We start from the raw sequence: 24,424 nt of genomic DNA, 5'->3' as shown, positions 1-24,424 counted from the left end.
ACCAGCACAATTTTTTCCTAAAAAATAAGCAGCATAAGTTGTCAGTGGGGATTTGCATTTGAGAAAGTTATCTTTTGACTAAAATTCCCTCACCTCAACCAACTTATTTTGGGCATACAGTTCTTTTCCCAGGAAAATGTCCTTCCTTGCTGCAACTTACTTGAAGTATTCATTAAGGAGTACTGCAGATACAAGCTCTGCGACCTGACAAGACTTAAAATAAGGAAGCCTAATGGGAATGAACTTTCCTGAAGTAGTAAAGAAATGTCTCTATGGTAAGGAATTTCTACAACCAGTTTGTTGTGTTTTACGCTAGTTTCAAGAGGCTGATCACTAGAAAATTGCAAAGACTTCCTACGGGACAAAACCAGTCAACCTCTTAGTTTACCAACTGAGGAGAGAACTCTCATTTGCAAACATGGCTGATTGGCTGTGTTGATGTGGAGCGGAGGCTCAAAAAAATATCAGCAAGGGCATGAAGTTTCAAAGTTGGAGATGGCAAATTTACAAGGAAAGGCTCAGCAGCTGATTTTTAAATTATTTTTTTTTTTAATTTTTTTAACCACGTTGAAAATACCTGCCATATAGGAAAGCTGTACATTGAATTAGTTTAGTAATGCTTTCTCCCTCGCCACGCATTTTTACCTTGTTATTTTGCAAACTCGCCTTTCCCTTCTCCCTCTCCTTGCAACAGGTCCCAAATCACTAATTTCTGCTTTCCCAAACTTTTCCGGCACCGGACGCGGGCCAGTCGCACCCCGCGCATCAGGCGCAATGCGCCGCCGGGGCTGCAAGTGCTTCGGGGGCGGTTTTGCGGGGACGGACACGCATGGTGCGGGCCGCGGGGTCCGCCAGCGTGTGAGCGGGGGGGTGTGCGTGTGCGTGAGGGTGTGTGTGCGTGTGAGCGAGCCCCCGGCGGTGCGGGGCGGGGCGGGCCGGGGGCGGCGGGGGAGCATATAAGGCGGGGGCGCTCGGCGGGGCGGGCATCCCGGCGGTGGTGGCGGTGGCGGCGGCGATGGGCAGCGGCGGGCGGTGGCTGCTGCTGGCGGTGGCTTCGCTGCTCTGGTCGCCGGGGCAGGGCCAGCCCCGAGGTGAGCCCGGCTCTCGGGGCGCGGGGTTTTCGGGGCGCGGGGGTGCGCACTGCTTGCGGTGCAATGCGATGGCTGCAGACTTTGTTCGCAGCCGCCCGCCGCGTCCCGGGGCAGGGTTTCGCCCCCGGCGGGGCTGGGGGCGGGGGGGGGGCAGGGTGGCAGGCTTGGCGGAGTTCCCCCCAGCCCCCGCCGGGCAGAGCCGGTGCCGTGGTGGCCGTGCTGGGTTTCAAGGGGAGCCCCGCCGGGGAGAGGCGGGCTGGGGTCCGGCAGTGCTGCTCCTCGCCTCGCTGACACGCTCTCCCTTGCGCGCCCCCCCCCCTCCTTTATCCCTACTCTCCCCTCATCTCCGCGCCGTGCAGCCGCCCTCTCCCCCCCCTCTTTTCCTGGAGCCCTTTCTTCTCCCTCGGCGGCGGGGGCCACTCCGCCCGCCCGGCCGCCTCCGGGGCCGCCCACTCCCTTTGTGGGAGCCGAGAGACGCTGTGGAGCGGCAGAAACCCGGGGGAGGGGGCGGCACGGCCGCTGACCCTCTCCCCGGGGCAAGGGGGAGGGCTGGCGGGCGGCCCAGGTCCCCAGTGTCGCGTCGGAGCCCCCAGGGTAGCCCCAGCCCCGGAGCCGGGCAGGGGCCGCAGCCCCGGGGGTCCCGCTCCGGGGAAGGGAGAGGAGGAGGAGAGCCGAAAGATGCCTCACGCTGTCGCTAATGTAAACCAGATCAAGTTCTGCTATACGGGGCGAGAGGGGATCAAAACCACTTTCCAGGCATGAGACAGAGGTAGCATGAGGATGTAATGGAGATAATTCACAAAAAATTTTCTCTGTTTTTTTTTTTTTTTTTTTTTTGCTCGTGGGGCTGGCTGGTGCACTGCAGCCGGGATACCGGAACGCTTGGCGGCCAGGTCTTGCTTTGCGAGGAACTTCATCACACGCATCCTCTTTGTTGGAAGAGCAGTAACTTGGGTTTTCCTAGTGAGCCCGAAGATAGTGAGCAACAGCAGTTCACTCCCTGTTACTGGGCCGGAGTCAACCCTAGTTGACTCTGCGGGGTGCTGGGTTATGAGGGAGAGCACTGGTAGGCACCAGGTGCTCCCACCTTTGGTTTGGTTCAGCTTCTGGTGGCATCAACAACACAATTTCTGCTGATCCCTACTCCCTGCACATTAGTCCCCAGCCGCATTAGGTCTCTATTAAAAAGCAAAACCCGGGAATGGAAAATGGTTGGAAGGCATATGTTGTGCAGATGCATGACTTAGTGTTCTTTACAGTGAAGTGTGTGTTCAAGATGCACATAATATGGGAGATAAGCATCTGCATGTTTACAGGCTGCAGTAAAAGCAAGTGTGTTTATTAATATGATTATGTGTACAAAACTTCATCCTCCAGGTAAGGAGGACAAAATCAAGCTGAAGTTAATTACAGAGTCGATATATTTTGGCTTGTGAATAAATACACTTCACCTTGGTTACAAAAGTTCAGTCTTAGAAACAAATGAAAAGCCAGACAAAATGATGCAAAACTTACTTTTCACAGTTGTTTTTTGTAAGGTACCATCTTACGTACACCAAACAACCTTACTTCGCTATTAACTCCTGTTTAAATATGTATGCTAGCACACAGTTTAAAACAGTTCCTAAAGCTGGCCAAATGTAAGTGACAAGAGTCCACTTTTTTCTGTGGAAATTTGCAGTGATCACACTGCAGTAATCTGTTGCAGCTTTTGCAAATAGTTTAGTGCTGATTTTCCAGCTTTTACATAGCAGCTCACGTTGTTAGAGGCATCTCGATAAAACGCGTATTTTTATATCAGTGATCAAAGATACCAGTATATTTCATTGCACTTAAGCTACCCCTCCTGGGGCTAGTTAAATTCATAATTGTATTTTTCTAGTTGAAAGATCAGGTCAGGAGATCATTCTTCCTATTAGATTAATTTGATAGAACTCTTTTCTCAGCATGAGAGTACAGATCATCCGAGGAAGCGGTGAGTATCAAACCCCCCTGGTGGATAACTGCCTTACAAAAACCAGAATTCAAGATAACTGATCCTAAAACAATGTGAAGAATGCGATGCAGATTAGAATAGCCATGTTGCTTTTGCAGAAAGTAAACAACTGAAGCTCAAGCTTGTAAGCATTCTAAGATGTAAAAATACAGTTTGTGGTGAGGCTGGAAAGATTTCTCAGAGCCCTTGCAAGAGGATTGGGGAAGTTTGGGGGGAAAGATATCTTGGCATGCCCGTGGAGAGTACCTTGGCAGAACTCTCAGCATTTCTTGTTTTCCTGTTCTTTCCTGCTTTTGTCCTGTCAGCAGATGAGGAAACTGGAGTGTACGATGGTTGGAAGGGTCTGTCAGAAAGTGCTGAAGTCCAATATAAGAAAGAGCAACACAGAATAGTAGAGTCACTGCACTGAACAACTTTGAAGGTTAATGATTGGTTCATTCAGCCTAAAGATTAATATCTACTTACCTATAAAATTTAGTTGGTATTTTAATTGCAGGTGTTTGTTAAATCGTTCCCACCATGCTGAAAAGTGGGATTTGTATTTGTATCTTTTGTATCCAGTAAGTTTCTCTCACGAAGAACATACCACTAGTGTCTGGATCCACGTGAGAGTTATTTTAGAACCTCAGAAGCAAATAGCCATTTCAGAGGCTTATGTAGCGGCTTTGCTCTGCTGGAAGGCATTCTTAATTATACTGGAGGTAACAGTGATACAGGTTCGCAAAGTAGAAAGGGAAATAAGTTAATGTTTTTGCACAGTATTGCCTATATCTCCTAAATTTGATTTGACCAATGCCAAGTGATTTTTCTATAATTAAAAAAAATCCTGCTACTGTAAATGTATGGTAATGGTAACTTTCCAGACTGTAGTTGTAGGCTAAATGTTTCCTCAGCTGCATCTCACCTTGGTTTGTTTTTGTAAGCTGGTATGCTGTAGTGGCCTGCTCTGTTGTTCCTGCCTGGGGTTTTGGAGTCAATAGTTTTTAAGTGCTGATGCTCAGGGGATTGAATGCCCTCAGGAAGGTGCCTGGGGTGCTCCATCTGGGCAGAGCTGAACACAGGTATTTCTCACGCTTACCATCATTTGGGTTTCAAACCTACCTTGTGTCAAGAATCTGGTTTACTAAGTATGCTTAGGCTATGATTAATATGCAATTCCTAACATTATGGTCAGCGACCACACATGTTTTCTGAAACATAAGCTATATAGTTTGCTTATAAATGAGATTGCTAGAGCGCTTGCCCAGGAAGTGGGAGATTTAGGTTAATCTCCTTAGTCTGAGATGGTTTGAGCCCACATCTCCAATTTCTGAATAGAGTGCCTTATTACCAAGTTGCTGTGACGGGTAATGCAGGGGAGGGGGAGGCATGTATGAAGTCTCCCCATGCCTCTGAAAATGAGCTACTGTGCAGCCAAAAATGCAAGTTCAATGGGTGCCAATGGAGAATGGGCCACAGAAAAAGCTGAAGCTGCAGTTAGATCGTTAGGGCGCTCAAAAATGGAGGGGGAATCAAATTGCAGGCCTTCCTCTTCCTCAGCAGTCAGACATCTAAATTCAGGAGAAAAGCTTTTTTTATTGCACCCGTGTCTGTGGTTTTTTCACTTGGTCACTCAAGGCTGGCACCACTTGGTGGGATGACTGTGCATCCCACTTAGTGTAGATGGACTTTTTGGTGCCTAATTCAGGATGGTGACTTCCAACTCAACTGTGGTGTGCTTTAATTGTAGATGTGGCAGCAAGATTCTTTAGTCTTTTTAGGTTTTTTTAGATCTGGCTGGTAGTCTACAAGCCCAGAGCGGTAGATCTTACACTCCTGGTTGCCTCACTACAGCCTCATGCATTCAGTTGATGTGGTTTCCTCTGACACTTGAAACGGAGAGCCAAACTTCCTGAACGTGCTTGGATGACCATAAAAGTTTGAAGATTTAAAGTCTTCTTATACCTTCAAGATGGGCTGGACATTGCACTCCCCAAATACTTTCTGTATGGAGTGAAAAAACCTGTCATAGGGACTTCACAAATGCCGTACTGCATCAGAGGTTGGTATATGGCTTGAATAGACCTTGTTTCCATCAGTCTTAGATACCATATTTTTCAAAGAGAAGGGTAAGAAACCTGCAACAAAGAATTAAGTGATATAGGAAGTGAGAAGGTTTCTATCCACTGCAAAGCTTGTCTTTATTTTTAAATATTTTCCTCTAACATCTCTGCTGTGCTTCCACTGGTGTGACTATTGTTTTCTGATAAGAGAACACTAAAGGAAACCTGACGTCTCTTGAGACTTGTGGAAAACTTAGAGGCTGTGCTGTTTGCAACTTGCAGTGCGAGACAGGAGGATGATGAGCTAAAAATGTGGTAGGAGTCTGAGGCAGAATCACTAATGCTGTGGTAAGCTGAAAACTTTAATTTTTGGCAAAATTGGGCAGAATGGCATACTTGGCCCAATTTCTCGCTTTCTCCTTGGGTTTGAAACCTTGAAATCTATAGGAGTGAACCAATACACTCCTCGTGTCTTCAGGCAGGTTAAGTAGCAGGGCCACAAGATAACTTATTAACTTTCCATGCTCTATTTAACTTGTTAGACGATGTGATAAGCCTCAGGTCCATACACACAAAGGAGCACAGAGGAACAAGGTGGGGCAATCCCAATAATGAACCCAGAGAAACTAGCTCCTCCCAGGGCTGTCTCATGACCACCATCAGCCCATGGGCTAGGGGTGACACCCATCATGATGAGTTATGGGAGAAGCTCTCCAGAGCTTACGGGGTGTGTGCATGTGAGGTGTGGGGATGGTGGTGGCTGTCTACAGGGGTACTGGACTCATTATGAGATGCAGGGGAAGAACATTTTGGGATTGAACAAGATGGCTTATGGGATGAAAAGAGGAAGGGCCAAAGACAGGGTAAGAGGGATGATCAAGATGGTCTGGGAAAGAACAAGGAATGGGGAGGGAAACAGAGGGGTAAGGTGTTAAAGGCCAGTTGGCTGTAAACAGGTTGTAGGTCAGTATGCTTGTTTTGCTCTGCCCCATACCTGATTAGTACGTGTCCTGTACTGATGTACCTCATGGCCTGTCTTTTTATTAAACTCTGTTTCTGACTCTTCTCCTGGGTGAGGGGGTCTATGTGCATGGAGATACAAATGCCAGCCACTGGCAAGGGTACTACAAGTCACAGGGGCTGAATACTGGAGACACAGACCAGAGGGTCTGCAGGTTGGCTGCTGGAGAGACCAGGAGGTCTAAGGCAACTACTGGGTAGACCATGGGATCTGGGGGTTAGCCAGGAGACCTGTCTGTATGCGTGTGTGTCTGTGTCAGGCAACAGATGACAAGAAGATCCAGGGCCAGATACCAGGTAGGCTGAGTGTCTTAGAATCATAGAATTATTTAGGTTGGAAAAGACCCTTGGGATCATTGAGTCCAACCAGCAACTCCACTCTACAAAGTTCTCCCTTACACCATGTCCCTTAACACCACATCTAAACGAGTCTTAAACACATCCAGGGATGGTGACTACACCACCTCCCTGGGCAGCCTGTTCCAGTGTCTAACCACTCTTTCTGTGAAGAATTTTTTCCTAATGTCCAGCCTAAACCTACCCTGCTGCAACTTGAAGCCATTCCCTCTTGTTCTATCGCTAATTACCTGTGAGAAGAGACCAGCACCAACCTCTCTACAACCTCCTTTCAAGTAGTTGTAGAGAGTGATGAGGTCTCCCCTCAGCCTCCTCTTCCTCAAACTAAACAGTCCCAGCTCCTTCAATTGCTCCTCATAAGATTTATTCTCCAGGCCCTTCACCAGCTTCGTTGCCCTCCTCTGCACTCGCTCCAGCACCTCGATATCTCTCTCGTATTGAGGTGCCCAGAACTGGACACAATACTCAAGGTGTGGCCTCACCAGTGCTGAGTACAGGGGGACAATCACCTCCCTCCTTCTGCTGGTCACATTATTTCTAATACAAGCCAGGATGCCATTGGCTTTTTTGGCCCCCTGGGCACACTGCTGGCTCATGTTCAGCCGCTTGTCAATTAGAACCCCCAGGTCCTTTTCTGCCAGGCAGCTCTCCAGCCACACTTCCCCAAGCCTGTAGCGATGCATGGGGTTGTTGTGGCCCAAGTGCAGGACCCGGCACTTGGCCTTGTTGAAGCACATTCCATTAGCATTGGCCTATCGGTCCAATCTATGCAAGTCTCTCTGTAGAGCCTCCCTATCCTCATGTAGATCAACACTCCCGCTTAGCTTCGTGTCATCTACAAACTTGCTGATGATACACTCTATGTCCTTATCAAGGTCATCAATAAAGATGTTAAACAGAAATGGCCCCAACACAGAACCCTGGGGGACACCACTTGTGACTGGCCACCAGCTGGATTTAACTCCATTGACCACCACTCTTTGGGACTGCCCATCCAGCCAGTGCTTGATCCAGCAGATCGTATGCTTATCCAGGTCATGAGCCGCCAGTGTTTCCATGAGAATTCTATGGGGGACAGTGTCAAATGCTTTTCGAAAGTCTAGGTAGACAACGTCCACAGCCTTTCCCTCATCCAATAATCGGGTCATCTTGTCATAGAAGGAGATCAGGTTTGTCAGGCAGGACCTGCCTTTCATAAACCCATGCTGACTAGGCCTGATCCCCAGCTTGTCCATTATATGACTAGTAGTGGCACTCAAGATGATCTGCTCCATGACCTTCCCTGCTACCGAGGTCAGACTGACAGGCCTGTAGTTTCCCGGATCCTCCTTTCTGCCTTTTTTGTAGATGGGTGCTACATTTGCTACCCTCCAGTCCATTGGGAGCTCCCCAGTTAGCCATGACTTCAGGTAGATAATGGAAAGTGGCTTGGTGAGCATGTCTGCCAACTCTTCCAGCACTCTTGGATGTAACCCATCCAGTCCCATAGACTTCTGTGCATCTAAGCGGTGTAGCAGGTCACTGGTCACTTCCTCTTTAATTGTGATGACCTCATTCAGCTTCCCCTCCCTGTCTCCTAGCTCACGAGGCTGGGTGACCAGGGAACAGCTAGTTCCACTGCTAAAGACTGAGGCAAAGTAGGCATTGAGCACCTCAGCCTTTTCCTCATCCTTCGTGACTATGTTTCCCTCTGCATCCAGTAAGGGAGGGAGATTTTCCCTAATCCTCTGTTTGTTGTTAATGAATTTGTAGAAACATTTTTTGTTATCCTTCACAGCTGTAGCTAGGTTGAGCTCTAGCTGCGCTTTGGCTCTCCTGATTTTCTCCCTGCATAGCTTCACTATATCCTTATAGTCTTTATGGGAGACCTGCCCCCTCTTCCAAAGGTCATAGACTCTCCTTTTGTTCTTGAGGGCCAGCCAAAGGTCCCTATTTAGCCAGGCCGGTCTCCTTCCCCCCCTACTTGTTTTTCGGCACATGGGGACAGCCTCCTCCTGTGCCTTTAAGACTTCTCTCTTGAAGTATGTCCAGCCTTCCTGGGCTCTTATATCCTTCAGGGCAGCCTCCCAAGGGATTTTGTCCAGCAGTCTTCTGAACAGGTCAAAGTTTGCCCTACGGAAGTCTAAGATGGCAGTTTTACTAACCCCTCTCCTTGTTTCTCCAAGAATCAGAAATTCGGTCATCTTAATGTACTGGCCAGTCTTGGCCAGTAACTAGAGGGATCCGTAGTGTGTGAGTGCTAGCTGTGATGGCGTATGGTGTGTGTGCAAGTCAGGCTGTGGACCAGCAGCCGGAGTGGAGCTGTGGGCTTCAGGTGCTCACATGCCCAGGTGACAGCAACAGGGGAGACCTGGGATCCAGGGGGACAGTTACTGGATAGACTTGAGTGTCTAAGTCCAGCTACTGAAGGAATCCACATTGCATATATATCTGTATATGAATATATATTTTCTACTTAAGGTCTTTCATCCTGATCAGCTAGAGCAGGGAACGGGAGGAGACTGTTGGTGGTGATGGCATTTGTGTGTTTTTGTCTTTGCTAATCTATATGGCTGGCCATATGTATATGCATGTATACATTGTATTACATGTGTGTGGCTATGTATGTCCCTGTTGGAAATACATGCTTAGCTTTCCTACTGACTGGAGATGGGAACATGGAGCTGCAGTAACTGCTTCTGCTGGGCTACAGGCCTTGGCACACCCCAGCAAAACTCTGTAGAAGAGCAGCTATAAGTCTGGAGCTCTGGGCTTTTGTTTTCTCCGACACAGTTTAGCTGTTGAGGCCTTAGTGTAATGGACTTTGTTCTCTACAACAAGTACTGGACTTTGTTCTCTACAACAAGTACTCTACAAAAGTCAATTTTAGATGACCTGTCTACCAAGTCACCTCAAACAGAGGCCACTGTTGCATATCCCCAGGAATGCTGACTTTGTGGGTACCATTGCGTTAAAATGATTAGGTTCCCTAAATTTGTATTAAGCAACAGAAATATATTTTGAGATCTTTATCAAATAGAAATGGTGCTCGATCATATTCAAAGAAATTGGTAGAGTAGAAAGGGTAATGCAAAAAGGTAATAGGTCTCAACTAGGTGCAAATTTTCATGGCTGAGGTCTGACTTTTGAGGATGTGGGAAAGGAAGAAAGAACCATGAGAAATTTCAGTTTTTCTGTTGGTCTGCAAAGAATATCTTAGACATTTTGTGGGGGAAGCATTGTGCTTGGCCTCGATTAGAAAGTCCTAAATTTAAAACCTGCTTTGTTTTTTTCCTCACTTATTTTAAAAGGAAGTCAGTACTAACAAGCCATGAACTATTTCTTCTTTTCTCAGAGTACAAGGGTATGTGACAGAGAAAAATCCCATGAAAGCATTCTAAGTAGGCTGAAGATTAAGATAAAAAACCATTTGTCTGTCATAAATATTTTCTTCATTCCCTGAGGCCTTAGAAAATGCATTTCGAGAAATTCAGGACCATCAGCATGTGTTGATCAGCTGTTGGTATTTACAGCAGTTTCACACAGGATCTTCAGGTGGGGTTTGCCTTCTCCTACACGTATTTTCTTCTGTCCTCCAGGCATCCTTTCCTGACCAAACAGCAGAAAGTGTTTGGAGAAGTTTTGCAAGATGAGGTCAGTTAGGTCAGCCCCGCAGAAACTGTAATTTGTTAGTTGGCATAAACTTTAGGTGCACATCAATCAAACTGCCCATTTATGTATGGTTTTGGGTACTTCAGTGATATCTCGGAGGCTGTGTAAAGTGCCTCTGGACACTAGGATGTGGGTACAGCATACTGGCTTTGAGGTTTTGAGGCGAGTGCTTGATCTGGTTGTGAGTCAAAGCAAAAAAAGTTAGATGTATCTGTTTTTCTTATTTTGTAGTCAGTTCGGCTATTTTAAGGACTTTAATGATTTTTTTCAATTGTTAGAATCTGTGTTTTTTAGAGGGGAAAAAAACTGCTTTTGCCCTGAGATGTAATTATTTAATACACATTTTTGTGAACTAAAAGCTGTATACATCACAATTTTGCATGAAAACTATTTTGTAGTTACAGTAGATAGAAATAACACAGACACGTAAGACTATAAAAATACTGTCAAAGTCTAAGCCTTTGATATCCTTCTTACAAAGATACATAAATGCACATAATTTAGACTTCTCCTCCTGATGTGAATCAGCAGTTTTGATTCCCGAGAAGTTTCCCTTGTGTTCCTGGCAGAGCAAAACAGACTACTAGGATGCTCTGGTTTTACCTGAGAAGCTGATATTTTTTTAAAAAAGTCTCCCTGGAAAATCACTGCTGCTCTAATGGCCATGAGAGCTCAGAGGGCTGTAGGAGGGGACGGGGGGGGGGGGGGGGGGTTGCACGACAGGCAGCCTCACATGCCTCCCTTTCCACAAGTGGCCCAACCTTGCAGGCTGTGTAAAGCAGCACCTCATGTGGGTTGATGGACTGAGTTGGTTTGTCTTGTCTTTTCTGGGCTTTTCCTACCAGCCAACGCCGTGAAGATCCCACTTCTGCTTTGTGCGGACAGTAGATTTGAGCCTGTTGCAATTCCTTCTGTTTTAGCAGCTTTAACTTATTAAAGCTTTTGGTTATTTTTTTAAAACTGACATTTAATACAGTAACAGCTCCATCAGAGATATTCCCTAACCTATTCTTTCAGATTAAAGTTTCAGATTTGAAAGTTGTTTTGCAAGCACAATGTAATTCCTTTCCGAGAGCTCATTTATTGTGCGGTGAGATCCAGCCCCCCTCTTGATTCCCGCATGAGAATAAGGGTTAAAAAGCTGTTTAAGAAACGGTCGTCTTGAAGTGGAAACTCTTATTTTCCCCTTGTCCCTGCCTGCATTTTTACTGCTGCTTTTTGCTCCAAAATGACCTTGAAGATAGGCCTGTGTCCACTGCCTCCTTTATCATATTTATGTAAGCTTTTATTTACTGAAAGGCTGAGGGGACAGTGCAGAATCTGTATAGGTAATTCGATACAACTTCTATAGTCTTGATTTGATTATTGGATTTTTTTTTTTCTTGTGAAACTGATTAAGCAAGGGGTTCTAAATAGCAAAATCAGTGGCATAAGTCATGCTGACTATAATAAACCTTGGATTTCAACCATTGAATTGGAGCTAGCACTGATGCTTGCTTAGATTAGTATCGATAGGGTTTTTTTCAGCTTTCTGAAAGCACAACTGGCATTTTGCCTTCTGTCGCAAAACTCATCTGATCAAAGAAGTGTTTGTGTAGGAGGGAGAGGGGGAAAAAAACTCCAACCAAACAACCAGTAGCGACTAGCATTTCCAGGGAGGACTGGAGCAGGGGTCTGAGCTGTCCCTCGTTTTTTCACATGGGGGCTGGCAGAATGAGCTTTGCAGCCATGGCAGAAGGTGGTGGGCGAGCTGGGGAGACTGGCTGCACCGTGATACTTCTCCACCACACCCTGCCCAGGCAGAGCTGCTGCCAGGCTGGATGGAGCCTGGCCAGTCTTCACCACGTTCTCAGGGTTATTCCAGATCCATCCAGGAGTACCTACAGTGAGCGGTGAATCAACGAGGCTCCAGCACCAGCAGTAGACCTGTGCTTGACAAACCAATTAATCAAATTACGCCTTCCCTATTTGTGGCTGTTGCTTTCCTAAGGGAGGAAACCAGCTCCTGAAGGCGTTTCACTACTATAAAACTGGAAGAGAGTCCATTGGCTTTTCTTGTCTAGGTTTCCCTTACAAGTGTTTCTCATTCAAATGCATGAATAGCGAATGTGTGTTTTGTTGTCCTCCATGCCACGCCATCCACATATTTTACTTGCCTTTACTGTGCTGCCTTTTGTGCGTATCTTGCTCTGTTGGAAGGGGGGAGGGCAAAAAAAGGCTTCTAACTGTGTGCAAATGCCTCTGATGACTCATTTGTTTCTACTTTATTGGCTGAGAAGGGCTAGATAACAGAAGTTTGAAGTGAAGGTTCTTTGAATTGTCAAGATCCGTGAAAACCCTGGTTTAAATTAGGGTTGTGAAATATATGCTGTTGAAATTTCTAGGATTCCTTTTATTTGCTTTAGCCTGTAGAGTCTCTAAAATATATACTCAATGACTCCTACCAGAAAACACCCTTTAAAATATGCTAAATATATCAACATTTTGATAAGACAATGAAGGATCAAATGAACTCCACCGAATTTGGGAGAATTGCTGTGAATTTACGTTTACAAAAAATTCATTTATTACTTCAGTAGTTGCTAACTAGTGCATTGTTTCAGTCAGGCTCTTTCTTAATTGCACAAGTAGTCCAATTTGCTTTTATGGGGTAATACATCTCACTTCCAGGATTAAGTAACACATTTTTACAAATAGAAAGCAAATCTGTCATGTATCTAGAACTCCATGATTTGTGAATAAAACCCCCTTTTAAGCGTTTTTGGATATTAACATCAAATCTCACTAAAAAATGGTCAGCATTTTAGAAACCATGCATTTTTTTTTTTGGTAATTCAAAAATGTGAGCTTGCTACCGAAACGGACATTTAGAAGTAAAGATGGATTTTAAGCTAAAACTTACAGGAATCAAGTCCTTCCAAGCCCTATTGCAATTTATCTTTCTTGAAGTAGGTTTACAGTGGGTCTGCCAGCATCCTCCAGAACAAGTTTATCATTGCTAAATGCATGCAGGAAGTACAAATACTGGAGTCAAATGGATGAGCACTCTTTACTTGGTGGTCACACAAGGGACAGCTTAGTTCCTTGCATATTTGATAATATTGTCACGGGGACATTTCTAACAGGAGAAATGATTCTTCAAAGTACAGGGCAGGTTTCCTGTGAGGTGGAGGCTACTCTTTGCCAGCAATGAGAGAGGACTATACGTGGCCAGGCAGGGAACTTCAAACTGAATTGGGTGATGAATAAAGGGGAATAGATCTTTCCATAGTGATGAGTGATAGTATATCATCTGAAGGCAGCAATGAAGCAGAAGGTACAAATTAGGTCTGCTGGTGGATGGCTGTATTCAGTGTCTATCTTGGCATGGATCAGAGACTGCCACACTGATGTTTAGCTGCAGCAATACGTAAAGTCGCTCAGAAACTTTTTATTGTGTGATACTTAGAAGTGGTTTAAGGATTTTCTATTGCTTACTGCCTCAACTAATAGTGGTAATTGTCAAATCCAAGTTTGGATATCTCTGGTAGGCTGAAAATCTAATGTAATGATAGGAAAAGAGGGTAAGAAGGGGCTTCTCAGTGGTGCAGTGGTAGGAAAAGGTCAGGATGTTTGCTCCAAAGAAGAAAAACCCTTCTGTATACCACATAGTATTGACTAATAATAACAGTCTCTCTAAAAATTGAGGAGCCCTTATCATCTTTTCTGTTCTTAAGGATGAGAAATACATGCTACCCACACTGCAGCATTACCTATACGATCGCTGCATTTCCCACAGTAATCAGCAAAAAATACTTGGGGTGTTTCAGGATAGGATCCAAAATCTGCCTTGCAATTTTTTAGTGTCACTGTAGCATTGCTGAATTTTAAATTAAATGACTTGAACGCTCAGTCCTGGTTCAAGCTGTTAGAATTTTCTTTAAAAATTGCCCTTTGGGCTGAAATGCATCATTCTTGTTTTCAGGCCAAAGGCAAAATACTTTCAGGACACTTGATTAAAATTCCATGCAGCTGGCTGAGTTATTGAGCATTGACAGCAATGTGGAAGAAGACTTTTTTAGAAGTTTGCAATGTTGGTTGTTTCCACCCCCCTCTTTAGTTTTGTGTCCTTAAAATTACATTTTTTCAGGAATTTATCCTGTGTGACACACATGCCTTTGATTTTTGTGAAAACATTTACTTAGAAAAAATAAAACGAGGGTTTGAAAGTGGTGAGGGTTTGAAACAGAAAATGTGCAACAGCTGACTTGCTATTAATATTTTTAAAATAAAGTTGCAAGATGTGCCCTGTACGTTTGTTAGCCTGTGTGCTTGCAGACCCGCAGATGTGAGTAAACAAAACATGGTGATTTGCAATTTTACTTTGTTGCCGGGAGTAAAATGCCTAGGAAAAAAAATAGCAGGATATGTTTTATTTTTTGCAAAGAGCAGAAAGCCGCCTCTGTAGCACGTTGAGCGGTTGATTATAACTGAAAAAAAACCAACAAAACACCGCAACAACCTCCAGAGGTTATTTTCCAATTAACCATTTAAATCAGAGATTGCAAAATCTTGTCAGTAGAGATAAGGGAATGCTCCAGTTTTGCATGTCTTCAGTGTTACACAGTTGCGAATCCTTTCAGCTCCATTCAAGCTGGAGGAAATGCGCTCCATTCTGCCCAGGAAGATCTGGCAGTGATACAGGGCTGTATGTGCCCTGATAATGCCTTTGTGCCTGCTAGGATGAAAACATTTTTCTTCTATGTCTGGGAAAAAACCTCATGGCTTTGTGTAACAGGAGAGCTGGTGGTTCTGGGGTGACAAAACCTCTTCAACTTGAAATAGCTTTTGTTCATTAATGGAAAAATTCCGCTTAAATAGAAATTTAACTTCATCTAAGGCAGCTGGAATTTGAAATATTAAGATAGTGCATTCATATTTGGAAAGGGAAAAAATACCATGTGTAAAGTTTGGTTTTATATATGGCTGGTGAATAACAAGCTTAAATGAAGTGAAAAATCCATTTCAGAGTTCCTTGTAGTGCTGTAAGACTTGGTTTATGATCACAAGGAGATGCCAGCTGCCTCAAGGGGTCATTCTTTGTGTTTACATGGGAAAAGAAGTAGTAACATTTTGTTTGGTTTTGCGACTGAGTCACAGTACAGAAATGACTGGGACCACTAAAGCTTTAAAATTCTTTTCAAGCTCAGGTCTCTTAGACACTTTGCAAGTGATAAATGCAAATTTAGAATCAGGTTAGAGCGAATAAATACTTGGGTCACAACTTCCTATTTATTATAATAAATGATGCAGTGTGAAGCTTAATGCTGCACATTTATGCATGCAGATTTAATTAGGATTAAACCCAGACAGGATTTTCATTTACAAGGAAGACTGTTGCCTCAGGTTGAAAACTGGTGATAGGAAAGAAGCACGGGGTGAGCTGTTATCTATTGAGGCAGTCACAGTAAAAGGTGGTGGGGGTTAAGGCTGCTTTAGATTTAACATCAGTAGGAACAAAAATGTTCTGCCTTGTTAATATTGGGACACATCATAAGTGACAAATAACTGAAGTCCCTAGTCTTTGACGTGGCAATCACACTGCCAGTACTATTGTCATATTGATCTAAGCTAATATTGTGTCTTAGGCTGCATATAAGCAAAACTGACAAGACACTGAAGTATGTAATAGCTGTGGCTTGTATGTACATCAGGTTTCAGTGAAAATTGTTTCCTAAGATTAAGGTGACTTCAGGAAAAAAACCTAGTATAATGATAAAAGAAAGAACAACCCCCAAACCAACAAACACTGTGATGTAGACTCCTCAACATGTGGAAAAAGCTTTGGGTGAACAAGAAAGAACTAATTTCATGGTCTGGCAGGTTTGTTGTTCCTTGGCAGCCTGCCCATCTGTCAACTTTTGGCGCTTTTGCTTTGGTGTAAATGCTGTGGCAATTTCTAGGCAAGTTCTTGAACAGGCCAACACCATACAAAAAAAAAAATCAATACTTGCAAGACATGACTCGACAGAAGAAATATTGATTATACTTTGAAAATGCATGATATATAAAGAGTACTCATCGAAGATACCTTTTATATCCAGTTGTACTGTCTGATGCTAAAAACTAGCATGAAAGCTAGTTTTCCTCTTTTTCCTACGGTCCCTTAATTTGTTCTGATTGAAAGAAATCTGCAAGTTACTGCCAGTATCAAAGGTATTAGAAATTGCTGTGATAAAACTTTCTGATGCTTTTTTTTATCCCCAAGAACTTGAACTTAATATTTTTTTTTTTTTTTTTTTTTTTGCCTCAGATCCCTGAAATTTGTGAAGGACAAGGACCAAGCCAAAAATATTAGACACTATATTCAGGGCTGTGATGTAAGCTATTAAACCTGTTGTATTTAGCAATGTTTTCTGTTCTTTCAAAACATTCAGCTGAAGGCTGTCAAGGCTGATGTGCGCTCCTTTGGGAAACAAGGTAGCTCATTTGTAGGAACTCTGGATGGGACTGAAAATCAATTGCTCAAACTCCTTCGGCGTTAAGAATTTGCACGCTGACCCATGTCTTCGCATCCTTATCCTCTCTACTTCCAATCTTGAGTACATGTGTTGTGATATTGTCTCTGTATGGTCTACACGTATGTGTGCAAGCTCCGAGCATGAGAGGGACTTAGAAGGTGGGACATTGTAAAGTTTGCATTAGCTAACTTGTTAACAATTAGCTTCATAAACTGAAGGATATTGTTTTAGTGTTAGTCTAAACTAGTATCAAACCCATCTGTGGCGTTAAAAACCTCAATGCTTTGTGTAAGAAGACATTAGTTGCTGTGTAACTAACAGAGGTGACAAGCTTCAGTTTCTTGTGCAGATATATTAGTATTGTTTGGCCTTCCTTTTTTTCTAAACATTAGATCTGGAAGTCTGGGTTTTCTTTGTTATGGAAATTTTTCAGTGAGTTTGATAATTCCCCAGTTCTAACACTCTGTCCTTCTGATAGTGCATACCAGGAAATTTAGCATCTTACAATGAAGACTTAATTGGTATGTAATGATTTCTTCCTTCTTCCTTTACCTTAGTTTTCCATTGCCTTTTATATTTAGCATGCTGCTTATTACACTTTGAAATTTAAGATTTCATTAGGGTTCAGGTTTTCTGCCCTTTTTTTGGAAAAAAGCATTTTGCCTCGTTCGAATTCTCTGCTATGTTCTGGCCATCAAACTGGCTGTTTGCTGGTGTTTGAGAATTCTGAGGAAGACGTGCAAGTTATGCCAGGCTTGCTCTTTAACCTTCACAAACGATATGGAGGAAACTGGTGGGGGAAGAATAGTACAGATGAAGCTCATTAAGTGAGCAGACTTTTGCCTTCTGTGTTTGTAGTCTGAATCTGACAGAATGCATCTTTATTAATTTGCAGTCCTATACTTCTTTCCGATACATTTCTGAGCACTGAATGCTAGTTAGCACATCATCTAGCCCCAGGCAGACCGCAGTAGGTAAATGCCTGTTGCCGCTGTACCCTGTCTCCATTAAGGCTCTCATTAATGGTGAATGCCCATAAGCAACAGCAGAAAACGTTTGGCAGAGAAGCCCTTTGACACTTGGACAGAGGAAGGGCCAGGGTTTGGTCTTCTGTAGCTTATTTGTACAGCTTGTGAGGTTCCAGCAGAATGTTTTTTTTTGTCACATTAACCACTGTAATGGATTTTTTTGTTGTTGTTCTTCTGGTGCTTCAATTGGGTTGCTTAAGCGTGATTGGCAAAAGCTTTACAGAATCAGAGCTATAAAATAATCAGGAGATTGTTCTGAAAGCAAGCGTTTATGAGCATTCAGCAACTGATTGCAAAGTAATCTGTTTTACCGATAACCTGAGCTCATCCCAGGGCCTGATGTGGATTATACTTCTCTTTCATGACTGACCAGGCTGCAGTATAACAGAAAAGCATCTTTTATTTACCTTAGCATGCAATGGAAACTGAACGGTAGTGCCTTGAAAAGAAAGCAAAAAAATTTCTTGGAAGTGTTAACAAAACTGTCAAGAATTTAAGAAATTATTCTACTCCAGTTGGTGTTGATGAGGTCTGAGGAGCTGCACTGTTGGAGAGATGCAAACTGCCAAGAATTCAGAAGGATAAGAGATTTAGAAAATTGGCTGTGGAAAGATTGAAAGGGTTGTTTACTTAGTCTGGAGAAGAGAAAAGGGGTGTGATAACAGCCGTTCAGGTAATCAAGGTCATGAAAGATCATGAATGCAGCAAGAGGACTAAAAATTTGTAACTTTAAAGTGGTAAAGCACCAGAGTAGATCTATCAGGGATGTTGAGGCATATTCCTCATAGGAAGGAAGCTCTTGAGAATGGAGTAGACAAATTTAGTATGTTCTTATATTGAAAAGTGATTGAATTAAATAATCTTAATCTTCCCCAGCTAGTATTTCTGTGATTTGACATAGTAGCTTTGCTCTGCAGAGTGAGAAGAAATAGAGAACAGGTTTTAGGAGAAGATAGTGGTCTGTCATGGTGGTGAGGTTTCATTTTAATCTGAAATAGTTTAATCTAAACGTTGCAAATCAAAGTTTGCAGAGGTTCTGCTGATAAAACCATACCCCTTAGTTAGCCCCTGTAAGCTTTCTGTTGTGATAGCAGAAATTCTTCTCTCTGTAGGGCTACAGAAAAGCGAGTGATCAGTTTTTAAAAATGATTTCTAACTGGTGGATTGCTACCTAAGCCTGCTGTGTAAGTTGTAGTGAAGCTTTCAGCGTTTCAAATGGGTCAATGGCTGTTGCTAATGCATATTTTTAGGCAGCGTCTCCACAAAATGGATTATAAAGCAGGTTAGGTGTTATGCTACAGATTTCTTGCTGACTCTAAGGACAGGGAATTAGTGCCTTAATTCCTGCAGTTAGAAGTTAGGGACTTCAGCGCATTTACTTAGGAAATCAGCCTTGATTTTCATTGTGGTTACAGGACAGGATTCTGATGAAAGTGCATAGAAAAGGTTAAGCCAAGGACATTGACTAGTGAAATAATATAAGGGTAAATCTATTAAGCAGGCAAGGAATCTGAATCCAAGCCCGATAGTTCCAGGGCTTTTATTTAGTAAACTGATTTAGTCCAAAACTTGAATAAGACAGAACAACTAAAACAAATCTGTGCTATTGGAAACTGTCTAGGAATGTTATAAAGAATGTGACCTCAACTTCTGCAGTGTAATACTATCACATATTTTATACATTTTAATATTCTGTGACATTTTATTGCATTTTGTCCTTAGCCCTTTGTGTTGTCCTGAAGTGCATCAGACTCTTCTGAACAACTGTCACTGTGTCCTCTGTAAATATTTTCAGTAAATGAAGAATATATTGCTTGTGAGCAAACTTCAACATTGCCTGCTTGTTATGAACCACTGATTGCCTTACATTTTTAAAAATGCTAACTTGCAAATGAGATTAGACCCCCTGAAGTATTTCTGTGTTCTGAGAAATGACACAATAAAAAGCTCATTGTTAGCTGCACACATCAGCTTTTTATGCTTTTTAAGTCACATCTACTTTGTTCAGTTGCGAATTACTGCTTTATTACTCTCAGCACAAAAAAGCCAAAACACTTGGGGAAAAATCAAGCTGTTGCTTTGCTGAATGCCTCAGTAGAATTGCTCACTGAAGTCTAGTTGAGAGTCTTCATTGTCTACACTGATGAACAATCCAGAAAACATTATGTTACCTTCTGGACTCAGTTCTTGGCTTACTTCAGATAATCTTTGTCTTCATTTCCCATCAGTGTTTTGTCTTCTGATTTCTGGGGGAAGGGGGGAAACAAAACAACCCAAAATTTAAAAATCACCTACTTAATTTAATCAGGTTTCTAGGGATACCAGAGAGAGATTAATGAATCTAGATTCAGAGGGAAGCTGTCTTAAATGTGGCCTTCCTATAAGAAGTATTGCCATCCTTGCTATGTAGATCAGGATACCAAAAGGTTATTATCATCTTTATTGTGCTTTTTGAACATATTTGTTGGCATAGTGAAGCCTATGTAAAGCAGAACTCTTATATGTATCCTTCTGTTTGTACAACTGTGTTTGTAAAAGAAATTAATTTAATCAGCTATGCTTCAGCTAGGAAGATTGTTACTCTGATAAGTGTCTACCTTTCTCCACGTGCCTTTAAAAAGTGAAGTACAGTTTCACCCTGCCTGACAGTCATGTTGTGAGAATCCATACAATAAAACATGGTCAAAACCACGGTCGATGCATAGATTTTGCCAAAACGCACAAATTCACTTTCTGTCCACCTGAAACAGAGCAGTTATGAGAGACTGTTAATTTCCTGAGTGAAAAAAATCATTAATTGGGAATGGAATTGGGGCTTCATTCAGATCTAGCTGTACAGAATGCAGCCAAGCGTCCTAAAGTGAGAATACTTTTTAAAGATAAGCAAGGGAATAAATATGTCTAAAGCCTTTGATAAATGTCAGAGAAGAATCACACCTGCATCTGGTTTCCGTGTTTCCATGAGTGATGTGTATCTGCTGTGGTCTCAGCACATAGAATAAGTGTTATGTCTTTAGAGTGCACTGAGGCTTCTGTACATGGGAAGGCTATCTGAGCTAGATGAAATGTTCAACAACTCTAGGATGGGTCAGATCCACTGTACAAATACTATGGAGCTGATCCGCTCATGTGCAGCGGAACAGGTGTATCCAGAATGTATCAACAGGTGTGCATTGATAACAGTTGAAGTTGTGAAATGTGCAGATGGTTAGAGTTTCCATAACCTTGGAAATGTCCCAACACCTTGAAATTCTTCTTGGAGAAAACTTCAGGGTTGCTTGGTAGTCTATACCTATAACAATTTCAGTTAGCTGAAAAAAAACCCTTATAAAATCACAAAGAATTAAATTGCATCTCCAGGGAAGACGATGGTACGTATCTCTACAACAAGGAGCTTGTGAGGACTTCTGTAGACCGTGGTTTCAGGTAGAATAATTCCAGAAGAGGTGTAGGAGATATGATCAGGCATAACCTTCACAATAGAGATAGCTGTCCTGGTTGCAGACATCTTTTGCTTATGCAAGGATGTATCTCAGTCCATGATGACTTTGTGTGAATTGTCAGCACTTTGGATCTGCCTCAACAAGCTGCACGTTCCAGCTGTCCCCATTCATTCTGAAGGATTAGAGTCACTAGTCATATTGAAGCACATAAAATAGAAGTTAACTACCTCATCTGCCTAAAAGCTCTTTGCTTGTCTTCCTTTTCCCTGGCATGCTGCATGCTGACCAGCTCTTCAACCATCATTCAAATACGTTACAACTTGCTTCATTATGAACAAACCTTTCCCTGACTCTTGCTTAAATAGTAATGCTGTGTCCTTCACCACAAGGTCTGTCCGCTGAACTATGCGTACAACAAATTCATCTAACCTTTGGATTCTTCTGTCTTGTCATTACTTTAAGAATCAAACGTGATAAATTCTGCCGTATCTACCAAGGTTGCAGACCACCTTGTTAGGGATTTGATTCCCTCTGCTTTCGCTGAGCTTGGGGCATTTTGCCCTTATAGGAAAGCTCTGAAAGACATAATTCTGACAGTAATTCAGTTTTCCTGTGGTGAGTTTTAGTTGTGCATCTGGCTAAAACCAAGTCCTTACAAATGAGAACAATTTGCTTGAACATCTAACGCAAACATTGTACTCCACTGTGGTGCTGAGCTATAGTCAACCAATTGTTGCTCTTTCTTAAGGTCAAATTAGCATCCATACACTATTCATTTTCTGGTATTGGGCAGTGTGTGAATCTCTGTTTGGGGCAAGTGGGCAGCTGACTAGTTGTAAAAAAATCAAGTTAAAGAATTTACCTTACCAGGAAAAGAGCTGGCCATTGGTTTGAAGTAGATTAGTTTAATTTAGAAATTCTTCTAGCTTTTCTCAGGACCACCGTAGTCTCTTGCAAAATGCTGGACAGTAATTTCCAGAGAGGGGCTTGATGGTGGAAAGATGAAATAGCAAGTACTTATGTACAAAGTTGGCTGCAAGGTGTTTTAACAAATGGAATATAGTCAACCAAGCGAGATTAGTGAGCTGAGAAGTCTTCTACTGAACTCTGTACAGATCCATATGGATCTGTTGCCATCCATATGGAGATCTTTCAAGGCTCATTCAGAGCTACAATTGTATACTGTGATAACGGAGCCTGACAGCTCAGGAGTGAAACAGTGAGGATTTTCTGTGTGGCACTTGCCTTCCTTTCTAATGCAATAAGAATGATAAGTCCAATTCAATCAATCATTTGTGCTGGACTTCGGATAGCAAACTGTAAAAGTTACATCAATGTCTTTAAGAATGCAAATATCATTTACAGTTCAGTTTAATGAGATGTGGTATCTTCTGCCAGAGTTTTATGTCTGTTATGGCCACTTGGATTTTATAGCAGGATATGATGACAGTCACTTATTTATCTGTAAATGGCTCATTTAGGTGACTGATTCCATGGCTGCTTGTCTTTATCATAGCTACCTCTTTTTTTTTTTTTCCTTTGGCAGAGGAGCATCTAAGAGCTCTTGAACTCACAATTCTGAGTACCCAGCTTTTCTTAAGAAAAGACTGAAGAAGAATAATTTTCTGTAAAGATGTAACTGATTTCTTAGAAATTTGCCTCCTTTCCATTTTGTTTATTGCAGATACTTACTGATTCTTAATAAATCAGCTCCTACACTAATCTCAGTCTCTACTGAAATCAGTGGCCGCACTTCTGCAAATTGCCTTAAAATTTGGTTGCATTAAAGAGAGAATCAGAGGTGAATGTGGTAGGCTAGGATTTGAAGAGATGCAGTACCCTGCAGAATGAAGCTAACAACCTCATGTTTTTTTATGTGGATCCTGGGGCAAAACTCCAGTGCAGCTCAGTTGGATTGAAATGTCCTTTCTTATCTCTGTGGGATCCAGAGAACCATCATGAAACCCTAAGGTTACCATACCATTATTCAGTTCATTATCAGTCAGCAAATTTATTAGAAGCCAGTGAGATGCTTGATGATGAGTCCAGGGTGAATGCTACGGTGACTTGAGCTTGGGGTTTTGGAATGAAGCTTCGCCAGCACAGCACTTGCCATCAGCACTTTTCTTCAGAGCTTTGCTATTCCTTTGGCACAAGTTAGTTGACTGAAGGTTATTGTAGGCAAATTATGTCACTGTGACAAATGATCCTGGAAAGAAATGGCAGGGCTACTGTGGAACGTGAGTGAAGGTAATGAATGACCAGTGAAGTAATGGATAGCTCTTGAAGACTGGCCGATAGGTGCCTAAGTGAACAGTAATGAATACTGAATACAGAAGGTTTTGTGTCATTGGAGAGTAATTTAAAAGACTACCATTGGGCTTTCTTGTCCAGTAGGAAAATAGTGAGTGGCATTTGTCTTCAGCTTTAGGTCTGGAGCAATACTGCATGTACTGCATGAGGTGAGAGAATACTGTGCAGAAAGTATGTTACTGACCTAAAAAACTCACCAAAGTGGTAAATAGTATGTCTTCAGCATCCTCGTCTGCATCAGATTAGGTATAATGATAACAAGGCATCTAAGCTAGTTTAGATTTAATTTAAGTGAAGTCAGACTTCAAAAAATAAAAAGCTCTATGTCCCTCTTAAGTTTTGAGTATAGCACAATTGAAAACACACTGTTATTCATACTGTGGTGCAGAGGGTTAGGATTCAGTTACATTTTCAATATCTGAAGTCAAGGTTTAAACAGCACTAAAACTTTTCTGAGGCTTTCCCAGGGTAATGCAGTTACTGGGCAGGCAGACACTTTAAATTAAAGGAATATTGAATTTTACCTTGTTGAGATGGACAGCAAAGAAAAACAAAATATTAATATTACAGTCTCTTACGGTGTAAAAGAATTCATATAGTTTTGCTCAAGAAAAAGGCACAAATATGGCTGGAAATTTTTTTATATTCAAATTTCCTTATAACAGAAGAAAAATATTAAAAACCCTTTAGGAAATGTGGTTTTAGTACCTCACTGTTGCAACAGTAGCAATTCTTGTAGCACTCTTAATAGGCCATACCAAGGCTTTAGCTTTGATTTCAGCCCATCATGTTTGATCTCTAAACACCAGACTGTTTTTTCCAAAATCGTTTCTCTTTTTCAGTTGCTTCTGAATGGAAATGGAGTATCTCTGTTATACCATAATCATACAAGAAATAAAACCTTTTTAGCTTGGGAGGGAAAGCTGGAAACTGATAACACTGCTTAACTTAACAGTGCTTAATTTAACAGTGCTTAACTTCTC

General features: G+C 42.5%; 1 protein-coding gene across 3 annotated transcripts in view; it reads left to right on the top strand.

The window, feature by feature from the left end:
• Positions 1-1,011: 1,011 nt before the first annotated feature.
• Positions 1,012-24,424, top strand: part of LAMA1 (laminin subunit alpha 1) — a 108,618-nt gene continuing 85,205 nt past the window's right edge. For 2 of the 3 annotated variants that reach the window (XR_008464753.1, XM_054190708.1), the window contains exon 1: positions 1,012-1,091. Coding sequence is in view for 2 of the 3 variants with exons in the window: in XM_054190708.1 (XP_054046683.1) it covers positions 1,016-1,091 (76 nt within the window). In the remaining variant the exon portion in view is untranslated. Of the gene's footprint in view, positions 1,092-1,542; positions 3,067-24,424 lie in introns of those variants that run through there. The other variant, XM_054190709.1, reaches the window with a different exon arrangement.

This window comes from Rissa tridactyla, chromosome 2 (genome assembly GCF_028500815.1).
Source record: "Rissa tridactyla isolate bRisTri1 chromosome 2, bRisTri1.patW.cur.20221130, whole genome shotgun sequence".
In the NCBI taxonomy this organism is placed as follows: domain Eukaryota; kingdom Metazoa; phylum Chordata; class Aves; order Charadriiformes; family Laridae; genus Rissa; species Rissa tridactyla.
Note: the sequence above shows the minus strand (reverse complement) of the source record. Positions and strands in the feature narration are given on the sequence as shown.